Source organism: Perca fluviatilis, chromosome 17 (assembly GCF_010015445.1).
Source record: "Perca fluviatilis chromosome 17, GENO_Pfluv_1.0, whole genome shotgun sequence".
Lineage (NCBI taxonomy): Eukaryota > Metazoa > Chordata > Actinopteri > Perciformes > Percidae > Perca > Perca fluviatilis.
Window position 1 is genome coordinate 1655035 of NC_053128.1, and position 23378 is coordinate 1678412.

At 42.4% G+C, this 23378-nt stretch overlaps 1 protein-coding gene across 1 annotated transcript in view; it reads right to left on the minus strand.

Moving 5' to 3' along the window:
- Window positions 1-313: 313 nt before the first annotated feature.
- nrg1 (neuregulin 1) overlaps window positions 314-23378 on the minus strand; it is a 60606-nt gene continuing 37541 nt past the window's right edge. The window contains 2 exon segments of the mRNA XM_039779782.1: window positions 314-2947; window positions 2949-3320. Of these exon segments, the coding sequence (XP_039635716.1) occupies window positions 2677-2947; window positions 2949-3320 (643 nt within the window). The 3' untranslated portion in view covers window positions 314-2676.

Below are 23378 nucleotides of genomic sequence, written 5' to 3' on the forward strand. Positions count from 1 at the left end.
CATACTCAGAAAAAAAACTGCATAATATCCAACAGTTCATTTAGATTACATAGAACATAATTTAGACTCTACATTTGTAAGTGTGTTATTTCTTTGTAAAGTACAGTGTGGCTTGTTTTCAAAATGTGTTAATTACATTTACATTACTACTGTATCTGATAGTGTTACTAACATTATTTTATCTGATAGTGTTACTAACATTATTATTGTATCTGATAGTGTTACTATAATAACAATAGGTTCAAAACCAATTATTTTTTCCAAATGTTCACATTTATGATGAAATGTGAAACATAATAAATTGTGAAATATGTTGACACTGTGAGGCACAAAACATAGAACTGATTTAATATTTAATAAGAAATAACAGCGCTGAAGGTTTCCATGGTGTATTTACATCATTTGAAGACACTCCTAGACCTAAAAGCAATGCATTGTGAGTTATGTTAAGCATACAAGTGACAAAATATGCAAGTACTTATTTTCTATTTTGTACTAGTAACCATGTGACTAATGGCTATATATATTTTACATCTGTAAAATCATGTTTGTTAAAATATAAATAAATCAGTAATTAATGCTTGTAATGAACAAGAATCACCAAAAAAAAAAAATAATAATCTTAATGTTACCATAAAATACAGAAGAATGGCCACCATTAAAACACAAATCATGGAGCAGCACGTCTTTGTCATCATACTTACTCATATGCTGATTCTACATACGTATAAGAAACTATGGTTGATTACAGAGACCAAAAATTGTTATTTTTATGTACTTTTCATAACAGGTGACAGTCTTTGGCAGATTTCATAAACTTATGTTCATGTTAGCAGACATTTGTTTAAATCACACATACAATGAGACTGCACGTGAACACAAGCTGGGTTAGTTGAAAAAATAAATGCATACTGCGTGTATTCATTTATTCTTTGGGAAATTGTAACAAGTTGAATTTAGAAAATAAATGTCTATCATACCAGAGATATGACTGAACAAATTAAAGCAGGTAACCATCAGCATATTTCCTAATTCCCCAAAATGCATTGCTCAGGACCACATGGATGTCTTTAAGAAGGACAAAATGAGCCATATATTCAGTACACACTGTAGATATTTCTGCATTTAAAAATGTGATCAGTAATCTATGAAAGAGAATTAGGGCCAAATGTGAAAAATGTTTGAGTTCTGAGATTAAATTTAGAATTCCGAGAAAAAAAGTCTGAATTCTAATTTAGAACTTTTTATTCACAATCCTGAGAATTAAGTCAGAATTGTGACTTTAAATTTAGAACTGAAATACATTTTTCACATTGGCCCTTATCCTCTTCTGTAGTAATATCATACTGGTGGCGGAGGGCACAAGTATGAGTGGTCTCTTGAAGAAATAGAGCATTGCTGTTCTTAATGCTAGTAGTTTTCTTTGATGGCACCACTTTATCTGAGTCAGTTTGCACTCTGTGAAGATGTAACTATAGAAAGAAATGAAACTTTACTTTAAAAAAAAGATACTTTAAGCAGTATGGTAAATGTAGGATCCAGCGTTGAGCTTGACTCATTCTCGGGAGTTACAGTCAGGATATTTAGGCCTCTGATGTTTTAATGACCATTTTTTTTTTCTTGTTTTTTTTTGGGTCTTTGTTTAAAGATTGTTTTTTGGGCATTTTAGGCCTTTATTTGATAGGACAGCTTACGACTTGAAAGGGTGGATAGAGGGGGAATGACAGGTGGGAATCCAGCGTGGCCACTGCGGCAAGGACTGAGCCTCGGTCCAGATGGGAACCGGCATTGTCCTTTGTGAGCTATGTAAGTGCAATACAACACCAGAGCAGTACCCTTTAACATAGAATTAGTAAACTTGTAATAGGTAAATCAAATCCCAATATTGAATTTACTAAAAAGAAAACTCTATGGGGGTTATGTTAGACATATAACTGACAGTATTAGTAACACTACAGAGCCAGACTTTAGTGAATGCACGTTTATCTAACAGTTACAATATTTGTTCACCAGCAGGATTCTGAATTAGATGGCGATGAATAAAACCTTTATGATTTCTAAAATCTTTTCCATTACTCATCAAATGCAGGTAATAAGCTGATCAATCGTCTAGTCATACACATGAGTCCAGGTGTTGAAGTTCAGTATCAGGTCAAATGGCTGGAATGGAAACCACACAAACTGCTCATTATTCCATCACAGCTTTCAAGGATGTAGCATGCACCTCGTATAAATCTCATATCAAACTGACGTGTCAGTGGGCACTTCCAACTCCAGGATGTTAAAAGCAGCCAGCAAGTTAGTTTTGATTGTTAACTGGAAGATTAAGATGGTGAATATATGGCCCAGTATGCAATGTTTCAGATCCCTTAAGCATACTAAACAGAAAGGCACCGTTGATATTTTTTCTGCACTGAAATATACCGTGAACTGTTGCTACATACTAGTGTATGGCACTTTACCTACAAGACATGAACACATTTGTAAATGTATGTGTTTTTTTTATAAAACTCTTTATTTGCTACATCACTAAAATAAAAGTGTCATTTTTCATTTATCTTTAAAGTCTTTACACAGCAAATAATTTATAGAAAATAAAAGTTTAATAGTGACTATTCCCTTTTTTCCCCTCAACATAAAGGATTCTCAGCAATTCCTTTTTCTTTTTTTTTTACTTTACACAGCAACTGGATTTAGTTTGGTGGTGGTGATGGAACTGCATGACTTGTCTTGCAGGTCATCATTTAGAGATGCTGGGTTAGTCCTGCTGCTGTCCAAAGCCCCGAGCAGCAGGCTTGCAGTGCTCTCTGTAGTAAAGAAGGGTGTGTGGTCCCCTTGAGGCGCATCTGTTTCGCTCACTAGCATGCTGTCACCACTGGACTCCGCATTACGCACCACATGGCCGTTGGGGACTCGTTTGGTGCTGCAGTTGTTGATGTTGTTGCGTAAGAAGCTTCTCAGGTGATGCTGAGAACATCTGGCTGCCAGCTGTGGTGTCATGGTCACCTATGCTTTGGTAGTAACCATTCCCATTAGGAAACAGCGGGCTAGGCGGTAAGCTGTGTGCCACATGGCCATGGTTGTAGTGGGCCGAGATCCTCTTCTGTTCATCTCGGTTTGAAGACTTGCATGGCTGATGTGAGTTTGACAACAGCAGGGGGCGCTCTTCCTCGCCGGAGGGGCTTAGAGCCACCGAGGGGACAGAGATGGCCAGGCTGGACAGGGGGGCGGACATCTCTGATGGAGGAGACCCTGGAGTTGCAGGAGAAGTGCAGGACACCGGAGACAGCTGTGTCGGGTTCGTCATGGCAGATGCATACCTACAACAGAAACACCATCCATTTACTTGAAAGATGTTCATGTGCAACGTGTATGTACCACAGTTATTGAACATAATACTGAGTCTAATACACAACCAACTACAGGTTCAGGCAAGGCCAATGACATCAGCATAAGTTATCACACAATAAATTATAATCACATTATTTCTAGATTGACAGAGGAAGCTGCATATTCAGGAGCATGATGCATACTAAAAAAGCAGATATCTTTGTTTCTTCTTTCAAGATTTAAGAGGCATATTCTTTATTGCAAAAGGGAAAAAAAGGCTAATCTTGAAAGGGTGAGTCTTGGTACACACGGATCAGACAACTTTCAAATATGAGCAATTTTGAGTAATTTATGTTAAGTTTAATTTAGTGTATATTTGGCTGTTAATGTTTAGGTGTTGATTTATATTTCAATTTTCATAATCTTCCATTACATTCTTTCATTCACATTCACTTACAGTGTTTAAATGTATGTGTTGTGATAGGCCCAACCGGTTGATGGATTTGAGCCCTGCTGAGGTGACGTGCTAACCACTGAGCCCTCATGTCGCCTACAATATGGATTCATCCATCATATTCCTGACATAATGGCCCATCAGACAACAGTCAATTTGTGAACCACTTACAGTAAGTACTCTCCAGTAACTCTATCATAACAAACAATATGACCATAACTGTACATTCCCCTGATTTTGCTATAGCAACCAAAAGCAACCTAAATCCCCAAATTTATTCTAAACTGTTTAGTTTCAAAACTGAAAGCTGAGAGGAGACTTTGGGATTTGGTGCAGTGGGTATTATAACAAAATGCGGAATGTACCTTCAACCTCACTGTTTAGGTACAGTCACATTGCGTTTCTATCCTACAAATGTATAATCCCTTTTACATTCACTTCTATTAAATCCAGCACAACAGACAATTACAAGACTGTGTTTCCTGTTTAGCTGCGATCTCCAGACAGCCCTTGTGGACTTTCAGGTCAGAGATAACCTTTGCAAAGTTTACCATTGGCCCATGGAAATATGGGTGCACTTTTTATTATTAGTTCGCTGCCCTGGTTGAAAATTATGACCAAAAAGTGAGCGAAGGCATTGACACTGTTGATGCTTAATGGGTGTACTGGAGGCCCTGCCTGTATAGTGAAAAGCCTATAAAAGCTGTAAAAGCCTGTCCCTCAGAAAGTAAAGCCGTGTTGATGTATGATTTAAAAAAAATCTGGAAAAGCTGAGCAGATTGTATCACTGCTAAAGCAAACTCAGTGGAAGTGAGGTCTTTGACCCGAAGGTAGTGGATGACGAAGCTGCGCTAACAATGATTTATTTGCATAGCACTTTTCAAAACCAAGTTACAAAGTGCTGTACAGTAAAAACAATAAACCTTGGTTAGTCTGCAATTCCCTTGGCTCGATTGTGTCGATGTGATATGGCCGAAGGAGCTGAGCTAGATTAACATGATTGCCAGAGATATTCTGCTGGCGTAATGCTGGAGCGACGGGAGAAGGTCGATAGAGTGATGAAGCGGGCTGGGATGATGGCGCTGTTATGGCAGTGTGTAATGGTTATTACAGGCTGGAGAAACGTTTGGGTAATGAGGAATTATGGGGAGGTAGCAATAAAAGAATAGACCAGAAGGAATGAAGGAGGAGGCAGAGCACCAATGTGGGTGGCTCGGTGGGGCTCTTCAGTTTCGCATTGCCAGACTTTCCTCGGCGTCTTCATTCAAAGGTTGTTTTAGTCGTGCAACAGAAAACTCAGTAGATAGTCTAGCTAGCTGTCTGGATTTACCCTGCAGAGATCTGAGGAGCAGTTAACCATAGTCCTCACAAATCCACCGGAGGTTAGAACGCCAACACAGAGACAGAGACAGAGGAAGGGGACAGACATCCGGCCTAAAATGAGGGACATCCGGCGGAATTTCTGGCGACACAGGAACAATCCCGGAAATAAATTACCGTCGATATAGAGTACTTTAGGTCTGAATTCTGATCCTGGCTTCCCACTGGACGAGCCTCAAGGAAACTCCGGGGAGTCCCTGCAACGTCACCTAGGAGATAAAAGCCAACAGGCAGGTTACCCCACCCTTGTTTTTCCATTGCGGCTGCAGAAGCTGCTTCAGGAGACGCACACTGTCAAAGGGTTGTACTTTTAATTAGCAGTTCTCTACCTCGGTGGACATTTGACAGACTGTGTTGATTGGTTTGGAAAAATTGCTGTGCAATCAGCCATTTCATCTGACATACAGAAGGTAGAGACAACACGGTATAGAAGTATAACTCCTAAGACCTGCACACTTTGTTAAGGGCTGTGGTCTCTCAGTTAGAACTGGAGATGCTCATCCATGCTTTCATTTCCTCCCGTATTGACTATTGCAATTCACTTTTCTCCTCAGTCAATAAATCTGTCCTTCATCGCCTGCAGTCCATTCAGAGTGCTGCTGCTAGGCTTCTTACAAGATCAAACAGGTGTACCCATATCACCCCTTTGCTCTGCTCCCTTCACTGGCTTCCTGTAGCTTACAGGATCCAATTCAAGATTCTGACCATAACCTACAGGGCTCTACATGGTCAGGCCCCTGTCTATCTTGCTAACTTAATTCATTTACACACTCCATCCCGGTCTCTCAGGTCTGTTAATCAAAATCTGCTTGTCATGCCACGCACTCGTCTGAAAACATGTGGGGACAGAGCTTTTAAGGCTATGGCGCCCAGACTCTGGAATGCTTTACCAACTAGCATTAGGTTTGCGGAGAATGTGGATTGTTTTAAGGGACAAGTGAAGACTCACTTGTTCAGGCTAGCTTTCGGGTAGCCTATGTCTTTTATTTATTTGAAAATTGATTCTGTTGTACTTGTATCTTATTCTATTGACTATTTTTACCATGTTTTATTGTTTATGCACATTGTAAAGCACTTTGTGACCTTGTCTGTGAAAAGCGCTGTATAAATAAATTTTACTTACTTACTTACTTACTTTGTTCACATGAGACGGTGTATCATCTTCATAGAACAAAAAGACTCTTTGTACTTCCTAACTTCCGACTTTCAGGCTTTTTTTGTAGCTGGATATCATCTTGAATGTAGATAACGTTAGTGATAGTAAGATGCTTGCTACAGCTGCATTTCATCTTCTCTGACTCACTGCTCTCTTCAGTCGCTCTCTAGGTCACTCCACCGTATACCGTGCTGGCGGGTGCTCGTTGAACCTCCGGGCCGGTTGTGACCGCTGCAACTTTTCCCTGCAACGCTCTAAATCGGTTTTGTCTCGTCGCAAATCTTTGAAGCTTTTCCAACCGCCCGTGTGCTACAGATTTAAGTTTAACTTTCAATGATCCGTGACCGGCGTCTCCCCCACCCACATGATTCAACGATCAGTCCACGATAGGCAAAACTTGACAATTCTGATTTGACTATGAAAATTCTTACTCAGGGACACCCCTACCTAAATTGTTACAGGAAGCAATCTCACAAAAGAGGCTATAGTTCTGAGCAGGGAGAATTAATTAGTTTTCTATTTGATGTATTTGTAATCTCTATTGCTGTGTAAGTTTTACTCCTCATTTCCACAGCATGCATAAAGGCTGCGGACCGGCTCCGCTGCGTGTCTACTGCGTGCTCCGCCGTCCGTCAATACCCACCAGGTCCGGATTTGTTGCGGAACGGCTGCGGCCATGACTGACAGCTGTAGTCACAAGGACCCACAAGTTCGCGAATTTACGTAGAATAGAACCACAAAACCAACAACAGTTAGTTTCCATCCAGAGGAGTAGAGGGGAAACAGCTCTGTGCTGTGTTTTCAAGGTGTAGTGCAGGGAAATATGATCCGCCGTGAGCACGGTGTATTTTATTTTGAAATTTAACCGGATATTTACATCTGCCGTGTGCTGAATATCTGCAGAGCTCTCCGGCGTCCGGCAAAAATAGAAGCTCTGTGTATCTGTCAAAGGTGGAGAATTTCAATATGTAAGAATATCCCTGTGTGCCACTGATTTTATTGTTGCATGTGAATTGCTGTGCCAGTGTGGTTTTTATTTATTAATTGCATGTGTGTTTTTAAGGATTTTAGCATTTGCATGTTTATTTTAATCCTGTTTGCTGTGCCCGTGTTTTTTATAATCTACTGCATGTGTAACTCTGATATTAATGAATGAACTATTCACTATGGCGAGACCACGCCCCCTCCCTTTTGACTTTGACGCAGCACGGCCTGGACTGATGGACTGAGTGAAGATAGGTGCGGAAAAACTAATTAGGAACGGATGGAAGACAGGTGTGACAGAGAGACCAGAGCAGTGAAAAAGAGACAACGGAGAGCAGACAGAGGGAAGGAACACGGGAAGCACTGGAAGAGGGAGGAAGCGAGCAGCGAGGCAGGAGTATGTGGGCCTCAGGCTGGACGAGAGGTCAGGCTGGATGAGAGGACGGTCAAGATCTGCGAGGCCTGTGCTGACGCCCTACGGGCGTGCAGAAGGATGCTATGCAGTGAGACGTGTGGTCGACAGCGGAAGGGAAACCAGGAAGAAGGGCAAGACGGTCCGACAGCGAGGGATAGTCCCGCGCCACCCCCACCACGGAGCGAGAGGGACCGGAATGACAAGACAGTAACATGGCCACAAGTGGAAGGAACACGGAGGTGGAGGCAGTAACACGGAGCAGAAACAGACTGACGGAGAAGGAAGTGCGGCGAACGAGTGGGGGTGCAGATCGGGACACATTGACAGAGGCCGAAGCAGCAGGAGGGATGCAGCCACCTGAATGACGGATTCAACGCCTGTGTACAGATAAGTAAAGGAAAGTCCTCTAGCTACCAGCTCCGGGCGTATGGAGAACTGTCCTTTTGTGTGTGCTTGACTAAGAGCTGTCTTTATCCCTCCCAGTGCCTCCAGTGTGGGTATCGCAACACGGAGTGGCGTAGGGGAAGAGAAGCCCAGCCTGCCCAGCCTACCCCCGACGGAATCGGCCGCCCCTCTCGTGACCTGCTTATGGAACAGACTATGACGCATGGACTTGGAAATGGTGGCAGAAGCTCGGACTGACATCGATGGACTTTGTTTTGTTGCCTTTTAAATCCAGAGAATTGTTTTAGCATCTTTTTTACCCAGTTTTAAATAAAGTGTTAATTTAAGTATCTACGTTGGTTTCTGGTCCATTGCTGTCAGTGGTAAAAATTGCTGGTATTGGTTTTAATTAACCTTGGTAGATGTGACATATCTGCTGCGGAGGGCTGCGGACCGCCGGAGCTGTGCCGGAGTCAGAATGCAGCCGTTATGCAACCGGTGGAAATTCACCTTTAATGGAAACCTAATGACTCCGCCGCCGTTTCGGAGCCGTTCCGCAGCCGTTCCGCATCTGGTGGAAATCCCCGGTTACTGTATCAATGTGAATTAGACCGCTGTGTTAAAGTGCCTTAATCATGGTGTTGCTGCATTGTTTATGTATGCATGATGTGCTACATTAACTCTGTTGTCCCACGCCACTGGGATGTGCTTCTGAGGATACGGTTAATCAACTCTTCATCATTCAAAAGATTAGAACTCTGGCGACACACAGCCGAGCTCTGAGTGGATGAAGGGATTGGGTATTCTCCACGCTGGAAGTCAGAATCTCATGTATTGCTTTGCCTTGTCTTTCTTCCTTTTTACTAACCAAACCCACATACACTAGCATAAACACGCATATCTACATGCTCTAACTGGCATTCACACACCTTTTAATTGCACAGATAGTGTTTCGTGTAACTCAGCTTAGCTCCACGCCATCTGCGACACAAGTTCACCCAAAGTGTCTCAACTCTCTTAATCGCCATTGCCGAACTTTCAACTCTCGTGTGATTTACACGCACGGCCACACACATGCCACACACTTGCTTGTTTGCCTTTTTGCTTTTAGTTGTAGTTGGACAATGGATCTTTATTGATTAAAGAATTATTGATTATTAATCGGTATGAGTCATTATCCGTGATTATTTGTGTATGCGTTCCATGTTTGTGACTCAAAGTATTTATCGAATTACCTTGTACTTTAAGGCAAGTCCCTGTCGAGGTTGGGTGTGTCTTGGCACTTCTTTGAATGAGCACTTAAGTCTTTGCTGCCGCCAGTGGCATTCAGACGATCCCGTCTGCTCTGTGTGGCACGCTGGCTATTCTCCGCCAATGACATCACCGAGACAGACTCAGTGTCAGACAGAACACTGTTGCTCCAGTCATTACTCCAGCTGCAGAGACAGGGAGGTGGTCGTTTACATGGAGACAGGTTTCAGACAGGCCACTAGACCATGACATAAATATATTGTGGGTCAAATATGTGCACCTGAACCTTTCACTGTATTTCATTCCAGTTTGCTCACAGTCTGCTCACAGTCAGCATGAATTCTAAGTCTGATTTACTGATGCAGCAGTTATTTAATTATATAATCAACTGAAACTCTTTTCAAATGTGTTAAATGTTTAGCCAATCAGGATTGAGCCTGTCAAAATTTAAGAAAGTGGAACCCAGTAAAGATGTTTGATCCCGTTCTGTTTTATCCTGTTCAATTATAATAGTCAAAATAATGTTTATTACAGCTTCAGGCAGAGTTTGCAATTCGGGAGAAAGATTGTTAATATTTGAACTCAACGTCCAAACAAATACATCCATCTTGTAAGTGCTTTTTCAAAATGTTAGCATGTGCCAGATGAACCGTCCGTCTTGCCCCACTGCCTTTCTCTTTACACATCCCTTTTCGGTGCATGGCCGTGTATGAACACCAGATTTAGATAGATAGATAGCTAGCACTTTATTGTCCGTGTACACGGAAATTTGTCTTGCAATACAAGCTCCAACAATCACAACACAACAACCTAAAAACAAGAGCTAAAAACATAGGGCATCAATAAAACATAAATAGATACTTAATTAATATGAGGGGGGCCCTGCCCTGCAAGAGTGGTCTTAAATAGCCATAAATATATAGATAAAAGTAAAAATAGGGGGGAACTATCAATTCTTTGCTTTGTGTTGATTCAGCAATGTATGGCTGTTTCTGTACGTGATGTTTCTTGTTCTGTGTACGTTATGTCGGGCGAACGATACCTACAGCCGGCATGATCTCCTTAAGATCGGACTATGTTATAAACAGTCCATAAAAAGAGAGTTCCTCCGCACGCTTAAGATTCCGGTGGAGTTAGCAAGTAGCCCCGCCTCTCCGTGGATTACCATCCCGGTAGAGAGGAGGCGCAGGCGGCGTAGAGAAAGGAGGCAAAAGCGAGGCTGCAGAGCTGGCGGGCTAGCCAGGCTACAGAGGCAGCCACTCAAACCACCGCTTCCCAGCCTATTTCTCATGAATGCCAGATCCTTCGCGAACAAAATGGATGAATTGAGGCTACAGACGGCAGTGAACAACACCGTGAAGATGCGTGCATTCTGATTATCACAGAGACCTGGCTTCATCAATCCATCCCGGATTCGGTCATTGAGCTAGCAGGCTACACCACACAGCGCCATCACAGAACAGCAGACTCCGGTAAGAGCAGAAGAGGGGGCCTCTGTGTGTACGTCAATAACAGCTGGTGTCACAGTGACTATAGACAGTCAATGTTCTCCAGATTTAGAATATCTGACTGTTAAATGCAGGCCCATTTATCTCCCACGGGAGTTCACTGTGATCATGATAACAGCTGTTTACATCCCACCGGATGCCAATGCTAGCTCAGCTATCGGACTTTTCCATGTATCCTGACACTGTGAATATCATAGCAGGCGATTTTAATCATGCGGACTTAAAGGCAGCACTCCCCAAATTCCACCAGCATGTTAAGTGTGCTACAAGAGGAGATAACACCTTGGACAAGGTATACTCTGATATCAAACGGGGCTACAGGGCAAGACCATTACCACACTTGGGCCAGTCCGACCACTTGTCCTTGCTTTTAATCCCCGCATATGCCCCCTCAGGAAAACTGCTTCTGCCATCACAAAGACTGTTACCACATGGCCAGAGGGTGCTTCCCAGCAGCTGCAGGACTGCTTTGCGAGGACCAACTGAGTGGTTTTTGAACATCAGGACCTGGAGGTGTTCACAGACAGTGTTCTGTGCTACATTAAGAACTGCATAGAGACTGTCACAGTGGACAAATGTATCCGGGTCTACCCCAACCAGAAGCCCTGGATGACACGGGGGTCCAGCTGCTCAAAGAGAGCTTGAGCCAACCTGAAGAGGGGCATCAGAAAGGCAAAGGCTGACTATAGGAGGAGGATAGAGGACCACCTGAGCAGTAAAAACAGCAGGCAGGTGTGGCAGGGAGTTCAGCAACTGACCAACTACAGGACCAACCTTGGATCTGCAGAAGTTGACCCTTGCTGATTGAGGAGTTGAACATCTTCTTTGCCCGCTTCGAGGCAACAGCACCAGAGACGGCACCACTACACCACACGGCCCACAGCAGCGTGCACCTCACAATTGAAGAGCATGAGGTGAGGCGCACGCTGCGGGCCGTCAACCCAAGGAAGGCAGCTGGTCCTGATGGCGTCCCGGGACGTGTGCTGAAGGACTGTGCAGATCAGCTGGCAGGGATTTTTACAAAGATCTTCAACCAGTCCTTGGCACAGTCCACGTACCACCCTGCCGGAAATCCTCAACTATAGTCCCCATGCCCAAGATACCTCACATCTCTAGTCTCAACGACTACCGTCCAGTGGCACTCATCCCAGTGGTGATGAAGTGCTTTGAAAAACTGGTCCGTAGTCACATCCGCAGCCTTGACCCCAACCAGTTTGCATACAGAGCAAATCGATCCACAGAGGACGCCAAAGCCATAGCACTCCATGCTGCCCTATCACACCTGGAGCAGCAGGGGAGCTATGTGCGGATGCTCTTTGTGGATTATAGCTCTGCATTCAACACCATTCTCCCTCATAAGCTAGTGGTCAAACTGGGGGACCTGGAACTTCTCTCCCCAGGGCTGTGTGTTGAGTCCCTTGCTCTATTCCCTCTACACATACGACTGCTCCCCTGTCCACCACAGCAACACCATGGTGAAGTTTGCAGATGACACCACAGTGGTGGGGCTCCTCTCCAGGGGACAGGGCGAGTCTGCCTACAGAGATGAGGTGGAGCGGCTGTCAACATGGTGCAGGGCCAACAATCTGCTCCTCAACACCTCAAAAACCAAAGAACTCATCATAGACTACAGGCGAAAGAAAACAGAAATCTCATCATTAATCATCAACGGAGAGTGTGTGGAGAGGGTGGCAGACTTCCGCTTTCTGGGAGTCCACATCGAGGAGAACCTATCCTGCAGTGTGAACACCTCTGAGCTGCTGAAAAAGGCCCAGCAGAGATTGTACTTCCTGAGAATACTCAGGAGGAATAACATCACACAAAGACTGCTGGTGTCCTTTTACCGTGCCTCCATTGAGAGCATACTAACATACTGCATGTGCGTATTGTACACCAGCTGCACAGCAGCACAGAGGAAAGCTCTCCAGAGGGTCATCAACACAGCCCAAAAGATTGTCGGCTGCTCTCTTCCCACACTGGAAGATCTACACAGCGCCCGTTGTCTCAAAAAAGCCGGGAACATCATACAGAACACACACCATCCCGGTCACTCCCTGTTCGAACTGTTGCCTTCAGGCAGACGGTATAGATCAACTAATGCAAAGACAAATACACTTAAACATAGTTTTTATCCGACTGCAATAACCACCCTTAATGCTGCAAAAAATTTGCAATATGGAAGCTGATGTGGGCTAGATCATGTCTGTAGATGTATGTAACAGTTTGTTCATACTGTTTTTATGCTGTTAAGGTATGTTGATACCATTTATTCGTGCAATGACTGGGTGTGTGTGACCATGTGTGTTCATGTACACTGCTAATGCTGCTACATGTTCTATTTATTCTTTTTAAACATTAGGACTTACATTATATTTATTAGTACTTACATTATGTATGTACGTATGCATATATATATATGTATATATATATATATATATATATATATATATATATATATATATATATATATATATATATATATATATACACACACAGTACAGGCCAAAAGTTTGGACACACCTTCTCATTCAATGCGTTTCCTTTATTTTCATGACTATTTACATTGTAGATTCTCACTGAAGGCATCAAAACTATGAATGAACACACGTGGAATTATGTACTTAACCAAAAAGTGTGAAATAACTGATAACATGTCTTATATTCTAGTTTCTTCAAAGTAGCCACCCTTTGCTCTGATTACTGCTTTGCACACTCTTGGCATTCTCTTGATGAGCTTCAAGAGGTAGTCACCTGAAATGGTTTTCCAACAGTCTTGAAGGAGTTCCCAGAGATGCTTAGCACTTGTTGGCCCTTTTGCCTTCACTCTGCGGTCCAGCTCACCCCAAACCATCTCGATTGGGTTCAGGTCCAGTGACTGTGGAGGCCAGGTCATCTGGAGCAGCACTCCATCACTCTCCTTCTTGGTCAAATAGCCCTTACACAGCCTGGAGGTGTGTTTGGGGTCATTGTCCTGTTGAAAAATAAATGATGGTCCAACTAAACACAAACCGGATGGGATGGCATGTCGCTGCAGGATGCTGTGGTAGCCGTGCTGGTTCAGTATGCCTTCAATTTTGAATAAATCCCCAGCAGGGTCACCAGCAAAGCACCCCCTCACCATCACACCTCCTCCTCCATGCTTCACGGTGGGAACCAGGCATGTAGAATCCATCCGTTCACCTTTTCTCCGTCACACAAAGACACGGTGGTTGGAACCAAAGATCTCAAATTTGGACTCATCAGACCAAAGCACAGATTTCCACTGGTCTAATGTCCATTCCTTGTGTTTCTTGGCCCAAACAAATCTCTTCTGCTTGTTGCCTCTCCTTAGCAGTGGTTTCCTAGCAGCTACTTGACCATGAAGGCCAGATTCGTGCAGTCTCCTCTTAACAGTTGTTCTAGAGATGTGTCTGCTGCTAGAACTCTGTGTGGCATTCATCTGGTCTCTAATCTGAGCTGCTGTTAACTTGCAATTTCTGAGGCTGGTGACTCGGATGAACTTATCCTCAGCAGCAGAGGTGACTCTTGGTCTTCCTTTCCTGGGGCGGTCCTTATGTGAGCCAGTTTCGTTGTAGTGATTGATGGTTTTTGCGACTGCACTTGGGGAAACATTCAAAGTTTTCGCAATTTTCCGGACTGACTGACCTTCATTTGTTAAAGTAATGATGGCCACTCGTTTCTCTTTACTTAGCTGATTGGTTCTTGCCATAATATGAGTTCTAACAGTTGTCCAATAGGGCTATCGGCTGTGTATCAACCTGACTTCTGCACAACCCAACTGATGGTCCCAACCCCATTAATAAGGGAAAAAATTCCACTAATTAACCTTGACAAGGCACACCTGCGAAGTGAAAACCATTTCAGGTGACTACCTCATGAAGCTCATTGAGAGAACACCAAGGGTTTGCAGCGCTATCAAAAAAGCAAAGGGTGGCTACTTTGAGGAATCTAAAATATAAGAAATGTTTTCAGTTATTTCACACTTTTTTGTTAAGTACATAATTCCATATGTGTTAATTCATAGTTTTGATGCATTCAGTGAGAATCTACAATGTAAATAGTCATGAAAATAAAGAAAACGCATTGAATGAGAAGGTGTGTCCAAACTTTTGGCCTGTACTGTATATATATATATATATATATATATATATATATATATATATATATATATATATATATATATATTTTTATTAAACTTAATGAATTGATGCACTGACTGGAGAGCACTTTAAATTTTGTTGTACTTGTGACAATGACAATAAAGACTATTCTATTCTTTTCTATTCATTCAGCAGAGTTATTGACAGAGGAACAAATGAGTCTTTCTGCAGTCTGGGATCCTATAGCACCTCCTGGAGGGCAGGAGTTGGTACTCCCCATGCAACACATGGGAAGAGTCCTGGGAGATTTTGTCAGCCAGTCTGACGTTGTGCAATATGTGGCTTTCAGTGAACGCATTCTCCACTGAACGTCCCACCAATTTGGAACAAATCCTCAGGAGCCGTAGAATCCTGGCCTTCAGATGAACTGAGAGGCCCCCAAACCACACTGCGCCTCCATTCTGCAGGATGCTTTGAATTGTTGTCACAAGGAAAAGAAACAGGATTTCACTGCTCGCTCTGAATGACTTAAGTCTCCTTAAAAAGTAGATTCTCTGCTGTACTTTGCTGCAGATATAGTCTACATGATAGATCCAGGAAAGGTCACTGTCCACGTGCACTCCAAGGTATTTGAAGGATGAATTTTGTTTTATGACTCTTTTCAGTGCATAAACAGAACTGACAGGTGGTGTGATTCGTGGCACAGCACATCCTGGTGCAGACAATTCTGTGCATTTTGGGGCAATAGAGCATGTTGGCCCCTCTGATTGTTTAAGATTCAGAATTATCCATAGACATCTCCTCCTCTTCAGACAGACCTGGTGATTTCAACCAGTACCAAGCAGAGATGTGGACTTGAGACTTGATGACTTGGACTCATGTTGACTTGAGTCACCGTTTTGATGACTTGCCACTTGACAAAAAGTAAATGACTTGAGACTTGACTTGGACTTGTATGTTAATGACTCAAAACTTGACTTGGTGTATTCATAAGTTTGAATGTTAGCTGTTAAATATAAAATATCATTTAATGTCATCACGTTTCTGTCTATCTAACTGGTACGCTATGCAACAACAGCAGCGCAAACTGTGAACCGTGATTGGACGATTTGTCATGATTGGATTACTGGCTGTCAGTTAAAATCATTGCTATGGAAACGTGTACCATCAAAGACCCCTGATGAAGCCTCATTAGTCGGACCACACCAGCACAATGGCTGCGTCTGTGCCATGAGTAATCACTTTGGGATTTAAACATTTCACGCAATAAGAAAAAAGCAAACTGCTGAATGCAAGACCGTTTCTCTGAATATCAATAATTATAATACAGATTAAATTCATTGCAATCTTTTTTGTACTAGTTATACAACCTAGCCGAACATTTTATTAGGCGGGCTACCAATACCTCGTCTTTTATCTTTATAGGGACCAGATACTTAAGTAAGGTAAGAGTGCTTTATTTATTCTTTCGTATGCTAAGCATTAGCCTCACGCTAATTCATCAAGACTAGGCCTACCGGCTAAACTAACGTTAGCTCCATGGCTTCCCCCACTTCCCCACAGGATTTCCTCGTTGTTTAAGAATACAAACAAAGAAATTGCTGACCTTAGGAAAGATTTTCGGCTTTCCGAGGACTTAAAAACCAAAGATGCTTTGTTATCCGCCTGCCTGGACGTGGCTCATAATCAATCGTTCTGGATCTCATCTCTCACGGTGGCCCTCCAGGATACTGTACCATGGGAGCATTCTGCATGCTCATGCCTATCTTCTTCTTAGACACCGGTCACCAAGCCATCCTGGACTGAGGTGGTTTGCGGCCAAAAGAGAGCCTCGAGTAGGGCTCCATCGCCTCCTGCCCTCAGCCTCTCCAACCGTTTTACAGCCCTGTCGGAGTCAGAACCGGTAGCGGCCGAGGTGGTTCGCCGGGCCCGCCCTGCTTCGAAACCGACTGACCAGCCGCCGTCACAGAAGAGGACTTCGCGGCATAAGCTTGTGAGGGATGCGGTAGCCAGACGGTCCAGTGGCCTACACTGCCCGGATCACCCAAATGACAACGTTCCTCAAAAACAATCTCCCCAACCGAACGGGCCACTTCTAATGTCATGTGACGGATCACCATCGTCTGTGACAACAGGGATGAGTGATACACCTGCTGAGAAGCCAATTCTGGTTACTGGGAGCTCTATACTGCGACATGTGAAGCCGGCGGCCCCAGGGGCTACAGTCATATGCGTCCCCGGGGCCAGAGCGGGCGATATAGAATCCCATCTAAAGCTGCTGGCTAAAAAGAACCGTAAGTACAGTAAGATCATACTTCACGTAGGTGGTAATGATACCCGATTACGTAAATCGGAGATCACTAAAATTAATGTTGAGTCACTTTGTGCATATGCAAAGACAACGTCGGACTCAGAAGTTTTCTCTGGACCCCTGCCAAACCTGATCAGTGATGAAATGTACAGCCGCATGTCATCCTTCCACCGCTGGTTGTAGGGGTGGTGCCCAGCTAATTATGTGGGCTATGTGAATAACTGGAGGGCATTCTGGGGAAAGCCTGGTCTGATTGAGAGAGACGGCATTCATCCCACCTAGGACGGAGCCGCACTCATATCAAAAAATCTGACCGAGTCTATTATCGGTCATAAACCATGACAACCCAAGTTTGATATTAGCAATCAGAGGTGCAGTGCTACGCGCCCCTCTGTGCTTCCGTTAGAGCCACCCACTCATAGTCTAATAACCACGGTGTCTTTCCCCCGACTCAGATCGGTTAAATCAAAGGTAAACAAAAGAGGGGCTGTACTTAACAACCTAATTGGAATTAAAACAACCTCTACAACGACAGAACAAAATAGGTTAATTAGATGTGGACTATTAAATATTAGATCTCTGTCTTCTAAAGCAGTACTGGTAAATGATTTGATATCAGATAATCAAATTGATCTATTCTGTCTTACTGAAACCTGGCTGGGCCATGAAGAATATGTTAGTCTAAATGAAGCCACTCCTCCCAGTCATATTAATACTCAAATTCCTAGAGGCTCAGGCCGAGGAGGGGGAGTTGCAGCCATCTTTGATTCAAGCCTGTTAATTGATCCTAAACCTAAACTAAATTATAACTCGTTTGAAAGTCTTGTTCTTAATCTTCAACATCCAATATGGAAAACATTACAGCCAATTATATTCGTTGTTATTTACAGGGCACCAGGTCCGTATTCTGAATAAAGAGTCTTTATCATGTGTAGTACTAAAATCAGACAAAGTACTTATTGTAGGTGATTTTAATATCCATGTGGACGTTGACAATGATAGCCTTAGCACTGCTAACTCATTATTGGATTCAATCGGTTTCAGTCAGAATGTGCATAAGGCGACGAACTGTTTTAACCACACCCTCGACCTTGAAATTGAGGATTTAATAATATTTCCGCAAAATCCGGTATTATCAGACCATTGTTTAATTACTTTCGAATTCTTACTACCTGACTATACTAAATTAGACAAAAGCTTCTACACTAGATGCCTGTCTGACAGTACTACAGCTAAATTTAAGGAAGACATTCCAACAGCATTTAACTCAATGTCGTGCCTTAATATAACAGAGGACCTTTATGTTAACTTTAGTCCATCCCAAATTGATATATTCGTAGACGGTGCTACGACCTGCCTACGGACGACTTTAGACTCTGTTGCTCCCCTCAAAAATAAGATGATGAAGAAAAGGAAACTAGCACCTTGGTATAACTCCCAAACTCACAAATTGAAACAAATCTCGCGAAACCTTGAAAGTAAATGGCGTTCCACCAAACAGGAAGAATCTCGTTTGGATTGGCAAAACAGTCTCAAAACCTATAAGAAGGCCCTCAGAAATGCCAATCAGAATACTACTCATCATTAATAGAAGAAAACAAGAACAACCCAAGGTTTCTTTTCAGCACTGTAGCCAGGCTAACAGAGAGTCACAGCTCTAGTGAGCCATCTATTCCTAAAGCTCTGAGTAGTGACGACTTCATGAGCTTCTTTAATGATAAAATTATAACAATTAGAGATAAAATCCATCACCTTTTGCCCTCAATTTCCAACGGTTTACCTTTAAACGCAGGACCACTAGAAAGAATGATAAGACCTGACATATGCTTAGACTGCTTTTATCCTATAGACCTTCAACAATTAATGTTAAAGGTATCCTCAGCTAAGCCTTCTACCTGTCTACCTTAGACCCCATCCCAACAAGGCTGCTCAAAGAAGCGTTACCCGTAATTAACACTTCATTACTAGATATGATCAATATGTCTTTATTAACAGGTTATGTACCGCAGTCATTTAAAGTAGCTGTGATAAAACCTCTCCTGAAAAAAACCACCCTCGATCCTGACGTCTTAGCAAACTATAGACCTATATCTAACCTTCCCTTTCTCTCCAAGATCCTTGAGAAAGTAGTTGCTATTCAATTAAGTGATTTTCTACATAGCAATAGTTTATTTGAGGACTTTCAATCAGGATTTAGAAAGCATCATAGCACAGAGACGGCACTGGTGAAAATTACTAACGACCTTCTAACTGCTGCAGACAAAGGACTTGTCTCCTTACTTGTTTTACTAGATCTTAGTGCTGCATTTGCCACTATTGACCATACAATCCTGTTACAGGGATTGGAATGCTTAGTTGGCATTCAAGGAACCGCACTAAGCTGGTTTAAGTCCTTTTTCTATGATCGCTCTCAATTTGTTAATGTTAATGATAAATCCTCCAAGTACGCTAAAGTTAGCCATGGCGTTCCACAAGGCTCAGTGCTTGGACCAATTCTATTCTCCTTATATATGCTTCCTCTTGGTAATATTATTAGGAAACACTCTATTAACTTTCACTGTTATGCGGATGACACCCAATTATACTTGTCAATCAAACCAGACGAAACCAGTCAGTTAACTAAACTTCAAGCATTAATAAAAGATATAAAATCCTGGATGACCTACAATTTTCTGATGTTAAACTTAGGGTTTAACATCAGAAAATTATAGGTCATCCAGGATTTTATATCCTTAAAAGTTATAGTTATAGTTAGGGAGGAGGAGTTGCAGTGTCCGCCTAACAAGGCCCACCTGCCTCTCTTCATAGTCGTCAGATTAATAATATAACAAAAGTAGAGGGAGGCAGGCCAGTACAGCCTGATCCGGCAGGGGAGAGTTCCAAGCCTGAACAGGCTCCTCTCCTTAAACTGCCTGTCTCTCTTAGTTATGCTTTTATAGTTTTAGACTGCTGGGGGACTTCCGTCTTTCCTTCCGTCCTTTGACTGCTCTCTCCTCTCCTCTCTGTCCTTTGACTGGTCTCTCCTCTCACTTTCCATTTGTGTGCATCCCGTCCCACGGGATGCTTGTTACTAACCTGGCTCTGAGGAGTGTACTCCCTGGAGTCCTTGTGCTTTGATTTTTTCTCACCCAGCATATTACCTTGGAGTACATTGGCACCAAGAACTTGGTTGCAGCTGTCGCTGTGGTCCTGCTGCACTCCCTACCAAGCTCTGCGGTGCCCTGCAGTGTCATGCTGCGTCCTGCTGAATTCTGCAGCTTCCTGCTACGTCCATCCATGCTCTGCTGTGCTGCGCTACATCCTGTTACGCCCTGCAGCGCCCTGATATGACATGAACTACTACGATTATCATTTGAAGTCACTATTCCATTATCTTTAAAGTGACTATTATTGCCACTGTTCATCACATCCCCAACCGGTACCGTCAGACACCGCTTACCAAGAGCCTTGGTCTGTCCGAGGTTTCTTCATAATAGGGAGTTTTTCCTCGCCACTGTCGCATTGCTTGCTCTTGGGGAATTATTAGAATTGTTGGGGCTTTGTAAATTATAGAGTGTGGTCTAGACCTACTCTATCTGTAAAGCGTCTCGAGATAACTCTTGTTATGATTTGATACTATAAATAAAATTGAATTGAATTGAATTGAATTATCTTGGGTGTAAAAAACTTGCTTTAACTAGGTTCTGGACTTGACTTTACGTACTGTAGCCTGTGACTTGACTTGACCTGCCCCCAAAAAATAACTCAAGACTTGCTTGAGATTTGGACCAAATGACTTACCTGGGACTTGAGCGAAGATAACTTGGTCACAACACTGGTACAAACAGCAGTTTCACGTAAAAAATCCGCCACTGTTCAGCTTGTCGGCGGAAAGCTGCCACAATTTGCTTGGCTTGTTTCTCTGATAACTTAAGATCCAGACATCCAATGTCTAAACTCCTTCATCTGTTTAAAAATATAGTTGAAACAACTAAGATCTACAAATTGTAATAAAATGTTCCTTAAACTGGATAAAAAGTACGTTTATGACAGCTTCTGGCAGACAATCTCAACGTGACCAAATGACACTGTCCGTGCCCCTGATTAAAATGACAGATCTCTCTGGGTTTGAACATTGGAAACATTTGGCATAATGTAAGTACACAAGATTATATCATTAAGCAAAATTCCTACTTCACCTTGCAGTCCAGCTAATGAAAGAAATTAAATGCCATTGTTGTCGCCAGGTAATCTTGAGCATATTCCTACTATTATACCACTGGCTTGGCAAATAAGTGGCAGAATAGATACATAAAATCTGCAAGAAATAACCAATGTCCTGGACGTTTTGGTGTCCGAGGCAAGACATCAACTAGTGTTCCTGAGGGGATAGATCTTTTCTTTGTATTTTATGACAATACAATGCTGCACATTTGTACTTGGGGGTCGAAATTTCCGAGGTCAAAATCGGAAACACGCCTCCTTAACTCAGATTTCAGAGTTGGGAAGTTAGACGTTGAAGTTGGACCCTGTATCAACAGTTGTGAAAGTTGCAGTAACATACAGTTTATTAGCACTTCTGTATAATTTGTGTCTCACTAAATCAGTCATGCACACAGTCCTGTCCAACTTCTATCTGTGGACATGTTGCTATGCTGTTTGTATGCACAAAAAACAGCCTAATGCGTTGTTATCAATTGGTATTGTTAACAATGGCTAACTGGCTAGAGCTACCCCCACAATGAAGAATCAGACTTGTAAATGGAACGCAACTCAACTCGGGCTTGACGTCATTCCCAGCTTCCGAGGTAAATGGAACTCACCATTGGTCCTAAAACCCCCAAATGAGTTTTTGCACTTTCGGTCGCCTTGTCTTGAAGTCAATTTTAGAATGGGTTTTAGTTAGATGACAGATGAAATATGGTCTGCGGTTAAGACAAGTTTAAGAGATTTTCTCTTTTTGTTCTACTGTCAGTAAATACCCTACTTGTGAATTTTGAAGCATTTATATGTCTTAAAAAGTGACTTCTAATAAGTGGCTAAATGAGAAAACGCAAAATCATTTGGAAGCTAGTGGTGGTGACGTTATGTGACTGCGGTGTAGTTTGTTGTGGAGTTTATTTGTGAACATTATCTTATCATTTAAGTAACATACATTTTTGTTTGCCACAGAGCTTATTTTCTGCAGTAATCCAAAAGCCAATGAAAAACTCCCATTGGCTTTTTGTCAGTATGAACCAGGGCGATGCTAACTTTCGGGTTGTAAAGATGGATGTAATATTTTACTTAAAGAAAGTACTGTTACTTCTGATAATGGTATATGGTAGAACTGTTAAATTAAAGACCAGGTTTAGACTACAAAATAAAGTGCATTAAAATTTTGACGTATACACTTGTGGAACAACAATGTGGCATCCTCCCCGAGTGTGAACCACACCAAGCCTCTATCACCAAGCCTCTATGACTAAACAAACAAGTTCCTCTTCTAAAGACGGACATTTGCAACCTGTGCATACAGCTGATTAACAATTATAAAAATACAATCGCCTTCCTCAGTGTAGCCTTACAAGAACTACCCACAAAGAGGACAAAACCCAGACAATTATAAAAAAAATGACAATAAACAAGAGCTATAGATACCACGGCAGGTACAACAAGCATTTATTTAGCTTTTTATTTCTTCTTATATCTGACACATATTTACCACTTTCATGACATACACACACATGTATATCTGAGTGGTATGTATTTAAAAAAAAAGAAGCCATACTGTAATTCGATTCGTTTGAATGTGTTACAGTTTTTCTACATTGTTTTGTTTTTCTGTTTGTTTTATATGTACATTTAATGTTGTGTTAGACTTATACTGTAATTATACTAACTCACTGTACAACAAAAAAGATGTAGTGTAGGAGAAGTTGATCTGTGACCAAAGTCAATATTTTGTAATCAAGATCATGTTATTTCTGTTCTGGGCTTTGTGATTAGATAGAAATCACACCTCCTTCACTCACATTGGCCGTCTGGAGGGCGGTGCTCCTGGTCACCTTATTTAAATTAATTAAATAACGTGACAGTTATAACACTCATAATTTGATAGTGCAAAGCTGCGACATTGGAGGTATT